This window comes from Neodiprion fabricii, chromosome 3 (assembly GCF_021155785.1).
Source record: "Neodiprion fabricii isolate iyNeoFabr1 chromosome 3, iyNeoFabr1.1, whole genome shotgun sequence".
NCBI classification, from domain to species: Eukaryota; Metazoa; Arthropoda; class Insecta; order Hymenoptera; family Diprionidae; genus Neodiprion; species Neodiprion fabricii.
In genome coordinates, this window is record NC_060241.1 from 247,809 (window position 1) to 258,103 (window position 10,295).

General features: G+C 41.0%; 1 protein-coding gene across 3 annotated transcripts in view; it reads left to right on the forward strand.

The window, feature by feature from the left end:
* Positions 1-10,295, forward strand: part of LOC124177488 — a 31,976-nt gene that overhangs the window by 15,776 nt on the left and 5,905 nt on the right. The window contains exons 6-13 of one of the 3 annotated variants that reach the window (XM_046559879.1): positions 4,596-4,810; positions 5,378-5,598; positions 5,715-5,937; positions 6,085-6,250; positions 6,561-8,221; positions 8,291-9,435; positions 9,600-9,921; positions 10,047-10,246. In XM_046559879.1, coding sequence (XP_046415835.1) covers positions 4,598-4,810; positions 5,378-5,598; positions 5,715-5,937; positions 6,085-6,250; positions 6,561-8,221; positions 8,291-9,435; positions 9,600-9,921; positions 10,047-10,246 — 4,151 coding nt within the window. In that variant the 5' untranslated portion in view covers positions 4,596-4,597. Of the gene's footprint in view, positions 1-4,595; positions 4,811-5,316; positions 5,599-5,714; positions 5,938-6,084; positions 6,251-6,560; positions 9,436-9,599; positions 9,922-10,046; positions 10,247-10,295 lie in introns of those variants that run through there. The other 2 variants (XM_046559878.1, XM_046559880.1) reach the window with 2 other exon arrangements.

The window sequence follows — 10,295 nt, forward strand, 5'->3', positions numbered from 1 at the left end:
GCGGTTACACACATTTTTCACTCTTTTGTAAATACACATCCACAAGCATGAATCGCCGGATCTGCGGTTACTGTTAATTTCCAGTAATATAGTCGTTAGTGATTGCAAACTCTATAAATGCTAACTAGCATCGGTTTATTATGCAATGTAAATTTTTTTAAAGCATTTCTCAACTTCTCTGTATAGTAATATACGTTGTGAAAAATTAAAGTTTCTCCATTTAAAACCGCTAGCAGCGGACGAATTTCCGTAGCGAGAGTTCGACTACCGTGAGCGAGGAAGACTAATATTTGTCATATTTCTGGAAATAGAATCACAGGAGGTCTTCTTCTCCCCTGCGAGATACGAGTATTACATGAAATTTTATACCGCAGGACAAACTGGCTGGAGTTCTAACAAGAAAAAGTTAGTGGTTTTAATTTTTACCATCTTACAATGGCATATTTTCTAAAATTACTGCACGTAGGGAAGCGTGGAAAACAGTATTGGAATTCGATTATGACACTGCAATAAAAAATATATATAAATCCAAATCATACAACCTCCGAAGGTTAATTTTGTAGTCGATGACCCTGTAAGCTAGAGCGACCGTCAGTCATTTGGAAAATGCTTACATATGTATGCATAATATGATATTTTTGAGGCGACTATGGACTCTGATAATTCAAATACACGTTGAGAATTGCCTTAATAATATTCCCCTTTAAATTTGTCATTCTACAACGCGATGTTTGCAGAATGGTTATAGTATAGGGACTCGCAAGTGAACGAAACGAAACGAAACGAAACACGAGCCGTTCCAGAGTAGAAACAGGTTTGATGTTTTTCAGACGGTCATTACACACAGCTACGAAACTTGTAACGCGCTTCGAGGACTGCAGTAGCTGATTAGCCACCGGCGCTATTCTTCGGTCAGTTGTCAAATTAACTTGCAACTCTTTGACCAAAATTCTTAAAACAACCAGGCCAATAAACTGAAACTGCCAGCCAGTCTCTCGATGTAATCTTCGTCATACGATGTACACAGTGACTTGAGATCGCAGCGTAGCTTTGCAACGTACATATGTACAACTTGGCACGCCTCGTGGTATATTAAACACAAAGGCAATCGGGAACGGGAAACGAGAATATAAGTATAGGGACTCGGACCGCTGTCAAAAGAACGACGCAAATTCCGTTCGAACGCACTGTCAAACTAATTGGTTTATATATGTGTAACAGGTTATACTTGTAATCATTATTTTCCACCATTGCGGCCGCGGTTATTATTTTTATTCCGTAATCGGCCGACCATATGATCCATAAAATTCTTTACAGTGACCAATTTCTGTAGGTACTTATAGTACCTACCGTTAGTTGCACGAAACGTCGGGTACGCAGTTGGAGTACAATAAACCTAAGCGATGTTTTCAGAAGAGTTTTCTTTGTCCAAGTTCAATGTCGGGTAGGTTATACCTACCTTGCGCCGACGACTGCGTCGCGATCCTACGTCGACGGGGTTTCGGTGAAGTCGGGGGAGGATGAGGATCGGAACAAGGAGAAGACCGACGCTCCTACTCTGGATGCAACGACCCCGAACTCCCGTCGCCCGTCGCGTCGTAGTTGGGGGCATCCCGACGCGCCAAGATTCGGTATTCGAGGGTGGGACGACGACCCGTTATGCTTCGGGGTCGACGTCGCCTTTACCTCCTCGCCCCCCCCCCCCCCCCCCCTCCACCCCACCCCACGCCTCCTACTCTTCTTCTTTCTCTGCAAGTACAACGGAAAAGGGTCCAACTAATTTCGATGTCTATATAACGCTACGACCTGCACCCATGGATTTACCGACAGTATAAAACAAGGACGTTGTATGAGGCTTATTGTCATTTAGAGTCTGGACAATAACCTTTCTTTCCTTCCTCCCTTTCTCCCTTGCTTCCACGGGGTGGTCGGCCGACCTGAGTTTCGTTCACCTTGCCGGGCAATCCGACGTTCAACTCAGGGGCTCCAGACGGTCCACATGCTGCGTTGGAGTTCAACAACTCCCAGTTACGCCAGGACTACTTGAAGGTTATGCAGGGCCTCGTTCACGTTTAATGACGAATTTTATTCGATTTCTCACCTACCTGCCTAGGATTCTGCGAACTTCTGCTTTTAAGGGAGCCGATTTTCACGAACAGAATAATCCGTAGTTGACGATATTACGAGTTAATTTTTGGGCTGATCTTTGAATACAATCGGTTGGAACGTTTGCTTGTCTCTGAAACCGTGTGATTTTTTCCTTCGGTCTTTCTTGTTACATCTATCTGATTTTGAAAAATCTCCAATCAACCTGATGTGGTTAAACTTCAAGTACGTACATTTCTTGCTTCGAACTGATTCGAATTTTGTATAATATGATGTTGAGTATATTTTTTGTACGCAACATTGAGCAATTGTTATGGAAAAAATCCGCCCGTACGTGTTCAATCACCTATTATTGGCTTTCATCGGCTTTCAGAATTAAATCTCTAACTCCATTTATAGAATGTGGAAACCTTCATTTTCTAAAAATTGTCATGCGACTGTCGTGGAGACTGACAATGAGTAGTCATGTATCTTGCATACAATTGTTATGCGATCGTTGTACCTGTGCGTATGTGTAACTTCTTTTATAACAATGGGAAATTAAACACTCGCATGAGACTCTATGCATTTATTAATTCACATGAATGTGAGAAGATGTAAGATTATCTACGATATCATATTAATTAGACCAAGATACGATAAATCGTGCAATTGATGATATTAGATATGTATTTTTCCTTGATACCAATCGTGGATAGATTTCGAATAAATTTAGAGGATAACAAAATCTGAGCATATATTTATGCTCTCTTACGTATTCTGTACACGCATAATGGATGGAAGGTTAAAATTTTCTCGGATGAAACGTTCCGCACCACAGACACTCTTATACAGTTGATAAAGCCACGTGGGGCACTCGTGGGGAATATAAGCTCGCCATCGTGTATACGTATATATATATATGATATTATTGTTATTGTTATTGTAAATTCAACCTAATATTTTGCAAAATAATTCTTACCGAAGGGCTGAAACCTACCGAGCAGGTAAGACGTACAAACAGGTATAGCTTCTGTAGTAATTATAAGTAGTTACAAGCTGCAGACTGAGTGAGTGAGAAAGAATGGTAGGCAGGGATTGGAGAAAGGAAACCTTGAGGAAAATGAGGGGAAACCTGTCGGATTTGGCAATGCGCTTGCAGTTTCGAAACATTAATGTTCGCTCTTCTCCGGCTGTCGCGGGGCGGGGGGGCTGGCTGCAAAAGCTCGTGCGATGCGCATGACGCGCCGCCGTCCACTCACCCTTAACTCTATATATAAACTGTTGGAGTAGAGCGGTTCTTTATTCAAATTTTGTCCACATGCCCGACGGCAAACAACTCTGGAACAACTCGCCGAACTTTTCATGATTGAAATAATTTTCTTGCGTGCTAAAAGTATTGCTAAATTTGCATTGTCGCAGAGTATACGTATATACGTACAAGTATTGCGTGTTTCGATTATCCAAGTGCAAGTGATGCTTGTCAATGATAATCATTGTCAGATGTGCATAAATAAATGCGTAACATGCCTTGAGTGAATTGCGAAGTTGTCTCTTCCGTCGTCTTCAACTTCGTTTTTTGAAATTGGAAGTTTTCACACATGCATCTTTTGTTCGTTACCGTCGAGGATATGCACGCGCAAGTTTTTTAACTGTGAAGCTTCATCAAAACCATTGCAAAAAAATGTCAGCGCAGTTGTTGCAATGGGTTGGGAACTGTTTCATGGTGCGGGGCATGTGCAACAAGGGTGCGTTTTAAGTCTCGGTTACACATCATTGGTATTTTCCTCTGCAGCACGGAAAAATCCACTTGCGATTGTTTCTGAAAATTCCATCATGTTTTCGACCGACCAAATTTAGTCTATACTTTCCTGGAACCTCGTTAGGCCAGGTCTTTTTTTCTTCTGGTATGAAAGTCTTTACCAGCGCTTCGTTTGCGATAACTTATAATACTCTGTACGATAAATTCTCAACTTCACTACTCAACTGTTATCGAGTTTACATAAAACTTTTAAATCGGCCGAACTCTTCGAAACTGAGCGGAATCCTTGGAGTGTTATGAAATTTCTCAGGATCTTTTTGACCCTCGGTATAAAAATTAAATGAATTAAAGATCAGGCAAAGTGAATCTGTAATTAATTCCACGTTGCACGAGCTCTATTGGAATTGTGATAATGCTATTGATAAATCATGATTCAAAATTATGCTATAAGTATATATGTAAGTAGTAGACGTAGACTGTTATTTTACTCATTGCCGTTTTACCCATGATTTGCCGATCTCGTCGTTCGCTTTTAGACATTATGCTCGTAAATATCAATTCCCCCGCTACCATCGGAATAATTATGTAAACAATCGTAATCCGCAGTAAGGCCCCTTATGCTGGGTCAGAATTATACTTGAAATCTGTAAATACCCACTAAAACCACAATAACCGTAGTAAACTTATGCACTAAACGTACTTGAGGAACTGTAAATGACCAACATTACGTTTGTATTTTATTTTTCAGAAATGCATTGCCTCGGTGCAGTGTCGGGTGGTTCCACCAGCCCCCAGCGGGCTGGTAATTGCGGTAGTGTGTTGGGGATGGTCCGAGCCCTGGGTGTTCTTGTTAGCGAAGGAAGGGTCCAAGGTCCTCCAAGAGGGTACATGGAGGGTCCACATTGTGCCGCTCCATTACAACCAGTAACCAACAATCATGTGTGCGAAAAGGATAACTATCTGGTAAGAAATGGTGATTTTTGTGATTCTATAGCAAGCATTAATGGCCAATGAATGCGATGAAAATGTAAAATGTCTCAAAAGAAATGAGTTCTTCTTCTTCGTTTACCTCGATACATAGCTCTACCCCTCACCGCACATTTTTCAACCATGTGAAGTCAATGCAAGCTCATCGGCTTATAACCATAACATAGAAATTATTGAGACACCGGTAATCAATGCGAAGAGAAAGCGACAAAGCGATTACAATTGTGTGAATCCTGTACTATGTAACTCTTCAATTTTCTGTGTAGGAACAGTAGCAGATAAGATAGTTGTGTTCATCCCTTTCATTGTAAACAATTTGATTGACTCGTTGATAACATTGATTAATTTGAAATACCATGCCATTGAACTTGTTTGAGTTGATTATATTAGTCGTCCACTATTCGATATTCTTAATCTTTAATTCTTAATTATTTGTCGAATCTTGAATGCAACATATGTTTTTTATGTCATGCCCCGCCTAGCTAGCAGTAAAAAGAAAGAATCCTGAAAGGAAACTGAACGAATGTTTCTTATCTTACCCAGTGTGATCGGTACGTGATACTGGTCCGTGAAATCACGGACAGAGTCACCACCTATTCATACCTGTGTGTCGAGGTCTTGTTGTGCACCGATTGTCCATGCGGTTTGGCGAAAGCTACCTATAAAGATCCTGTCTTGCCAATACCGTACATATCCATGACTCCGTGGCAGCAGTCGTCAGAAATGCTGCTTGAATATTGGTGTATCAGCGTTGTGCCCAGCAAGTAGGTGAAAATAAGAAACTCGAATCCATGGAACATTTTATTAATAATTTGCATGATGCATAGATTTCTCACCTCGCTCAATCGAGATAATAAACTTGATCACGCAAACGTTACAGGGGGCCAGAAATGATGAACAATCAGAGTTTGTACCAAGCGGTTAGATCGCGCTTACACTTCAGCCAAGTTGCAGCATGGTGGTCGCGCAGCAAAGGTGCAGCTCCGTCTTACATTACAACCAGAATAGTTTCATTCAGCGAAGATAACCTGAGGAAGTTTCGGGAAACTCCGTCGGAACACACCTTTCCGTTAGCTGCTTGCGGAGATGGAAACTCCATCAAGGTATGGTATTGCTTTATTTCTGTGGCTTTTTCATATCAAAGTACCCGCCTTTGGTTTACCTTTAATTAATGAAACTGTTTCAGAAATTGTGCATTATATCTGACGTCGATCAAAAATATGTCGGTAAAAATTTGATCTAAACTATAGGTTACGGTCTGGGCACTGCCTCGCGTGGAAGATGTTCCAGTTCTGACTTGCTCAATCCATCCTACAGCTGAAAAGGAGGAAGAAGGAACTGCCAGAGCATTGACACCAACTAAAAATATTTCAGCACCAGTAACAACCTCCAATCCTGAGGCTCTTGTTCTTCCAAGTAATTATGAAACGAAACAAAATTTTTATGTCCTGTATAAACCTGTGCTTTTTTACCACGAGGTCAAAAGGTCAAAAAAATGTCAAAAGGCCCTCAAGTAATCAGCAAATTCGTTATATTTACTTTTGTCACCTATACGTTTTTTAATAATTACAGTGAACCGATTGTGAAAGCAGAGTTTTATAGACATTCATTCACCTCAATCTACTGTGGTTTCAATTATTTATTAAAATTTGTTTTTCTTTTTCACAAATTATTTGCTAACGACTCTATTTCTGATGTACATCTGATTTAATCCAATTTCGTACAGCTTTGGTAGATGATAGACTCCAGACTCCTTGCAATGAGCCAGGGAAACATCACTGCCGCTGCGAGGATGAAGATGGCTCCCCGCCTTCGCCATCTCTGAAAACTAACACTGAACGTAAACGGCGCAGATCGCTACCACGTGGCCCTGATTTCATCTCAAATGCGAGTGCTCACAACTCTGTAAATTCTACCTCTGGTCTACCGTCAGTTTGCGAATTATTAACAGAAGAGCCTGAGATCAGAATCTATAGCAATAGCGGCTTGGATGATGTCGATTTGAATTACAACAATACGCGATATTTAGAAAACCGAAGCTCTCGAACTGCAAACAATAATGCAGATTGTAGAATTCATCAGTCACGAAGTATGGGTACTGGATTTTCGAGTGACAAGCAAGTGAGCAAAGTGAGCAATCACTTGGATAATCAGATGCAGAGAAGCGGTTGTGACAATCGAATCGCGATTTCAGGAGAAACTCTAACCTCGTGGCTGAGTATCGAGGAACCGGAAAGCAATGCTGAAAAACGTTATAAATGCAGCGTGGGACTACCTATGGATATTGATACTTGTAAATCACCTTGTGATAGTAAAATTTTGAGTCTTCGACGCGAGAAATCTCCAAAATTTAATAAAAAAGATTACCTCATTCGTTGGGGAAAATGTGTTGAGAATTTTGAGAGTGAACAAATGTTGTTAAAAAAGATCGAGAATGAAAAATCGCTAAAGTCAAGTTCGTCGTCAGTGACAGATCATCATAATGCAATGGGGAATATAAACTGGACAACGAGTACAATCAGTGGAAAAGAAACAGAGTGTGGTCAGAATCGGAAAGAAATGTCACCACTAGATGCCCTTGATACACTGCCAATTATTCATAGCAAAGCTAACTTTGTCGTCAATCCTTTTAGTCAGAGTAGCCCCTTTCACAAATCAAATCCTGGACCTTCATCGTATAGTCATGACAATCAATCGAAATTAGGAACACCTTTTACGACGTATTCGTCGGATCAGGCCTTCCTTAGTCAATTGGCTGGAGATAAAGAATTGATGGATGGGTCTCTAGTCCGTAATGTGCGTAGTGAGAATCCGCAGGAAGGTACGATCGATCAACAAGCATCTGTATCTAATAACGACTTGGTGCAGTTGATGTCAAATCTTAAATGTTCAGAAGAAATGGAGAAGATGAAAGACAGCAGTGGAATCTTCGATTGGATAAGTAAAGTACCAAGCCGGGTATTGAATGTGGCAACTAACAATGGACTTACAAATTACAAGTCTAAAATAAATGAGGTTCCAACAGAGGAATATAAGAACACAAATCAAGTCAAGTCAAAGTTAAATTCTAATCTGGAGCTTAGTCAATGGGAATTTGACGAAGTGTTAGCTGTACTGCGTGCGCGAACTCCAGCAGGGCGGCGACGTACTCCAGTACGTACGATAAAAAGGCGCGACAAGGTTGAAAACCAATCAGACGATGCCATTTTTGCACAACAATCTTATCTCGAGAAGACACAAGCAGATATAAATTTGCTTCGGTATCCAATATACAACAACGTTTGCAGGGCTGTAACGGCAGACGAATTAAGAAACTTCAAACCTCATATTGTTGGTAATAATCGAAGTGCTGCTGTTCACCAGGAAAAACGTGCAAACGTGAAAAAAATCTTTCACCCCCGCGAATTAGTGCAGCCTGAATGTGTAAGACGCTCGTCCCAAATCTACGATGAAAAACTCAAGAGTGAAGTTACTGACGAAAGGAAACATTACCACGGAAAGCACGAAAAAGTGGATGCTAAGCCTGTCGAATGTTTTTATAACGTGACCAACAAAGCAGACGTTTTATTAGGAGCCATATTAAGGACTAGCAATGATTCACGGAAAGTTATTTCCGATATATCAAACGGAGCTCGGCCAAGAACCGTTTTCTCCGCTCAAAACTGTGATAGTAGAAGTGATGTTCACATAGCAAATGATAAAATACAGAAAGATGTTGATGTGAAATCTTACAAAGACGAGGGGTCGCTTCCTTTGTTGTTAAACAAACGAATAAGCCTATTCAAGCAGCTATTTTCAAAGGAACAGACCAAACAGAATTCGGAAACGTTGTCATCGCAAAGTTATTACGACAACTACGCCATAAGTTCTGACCAGTCTCTAAATAACCCCCAGTTTCACCCCCTGCGTGAATTCAACCTACAGCCGAAAAAATCCAAAGGAAATAAAGTCAAGAGGAGGATTGATTTCTCAAATCCATCCGAATTTGCCCATGGGTCTGATAAACAGAACGAATCTCTTGAAGTTGGTAATACTGCGTGTCTTAGTACAAATAGCTTATATCAAAACCCTCCCTGTCCTGGGACAAATACCGAATTGCAAAATAATTTTCCTGACCTAACAAAGAAGCAGAGTTTGACTGTACTCGAAGAAGAAAAAACGGGAGGAAGAGATGGGTATATTTCTCACAATCCAATTAAACATAGTACAAATCTGAGGTTGCAAATCGGATGTGAAGGAATACCGTTTCGCATGCAAAACAATTCTCTTGGCCACGCAGGAACCGACAAAAAATGCAGTTCAGATACAGTTCGAAATGATTATTTTCAAAAACACATCTCTCCAGAACAGATGAACTGTTATGCAATCGCGATGCAGCAGCATCAGAGCCATGCAGATATGGAAAATAGTGATACTTCAGACAAAGGTGTACCTTCAGCCATTGAACAAGAACGATTTAGACGATCTCTTGGGAATGCTGCTTCCATGGTTTTTCACAGTCGAACCGGATTGCCCCTGACTTCCAGCCCGGCACCTCTACGGAGAGGAAGCTGCTGCTTTGATTATGACAGTAGCCTGAACTCTGTCTCGTCAAAACGAAGGTATTTACTCATTTAGCTTCTCACAATCATGCACTTTGACATTCAGAATATGGTAAACGCAAATGTATGTATATTTAATTCAGTATATAGAGCTTGACAATGATGAGATTCGACACGGATTGTATAGATTTGTAAATAATTATGAATTTTAATATTTGACTCAGCGCGCTATTTGAGTTGAACACTCCACCAAGTCCAGGAGCGGTGTCTTTGGAAGAAGGAGATAGAGAGGCTGAAAACACTCTTGAAGGTGAAGAGATATCAAAACGCCGCACAACGACTCGAGGATTACCGCACAGTCACGCGCTTCTCGGTAGTTTTGAAGAGTCTGCCTTGAACGGGAGATTAGAGCCAGTTTCCACGGTCCATGGATTCACCGCCGAGCTCGGTGCTAGCGGTTCTTTTTGCCCGAAGCACCGAAAGCTTCCCGTTACTGTTTTCTTCTACACTCTTGGAGACAATGACAAAGTTTCAACGCCATATCTTGTAAGCCTCGTTCCTGTTGACAGAGTTGCCATTGCAATGACGCTTACGTGTGTGTTATAGATTACGCGTCATATAATTTTAAAAGTTTTGTCCAGGAGGGTTCAATTTTCACCCTTTACTTTCAGGCTCACATTAATCTCGGGAAGAAGGGATATCAAGTGCCACGCAGCGGGACAATTCAAGTAACTCTTTTGAATCCTTTGGGAACGGTTGTGAAAATGTTTGTTGTTATGTACGACTTGTCCGACATGCCTTCACGATCTCATACCTTTCTTCGCCAGCGAACGTTAAGAGACAAAACGCTCCGTTACCTTATACACCTCAGGTATTGCTTCAATTGGTAACCCTAGTAATTGTTTACATAGTTGCTAATT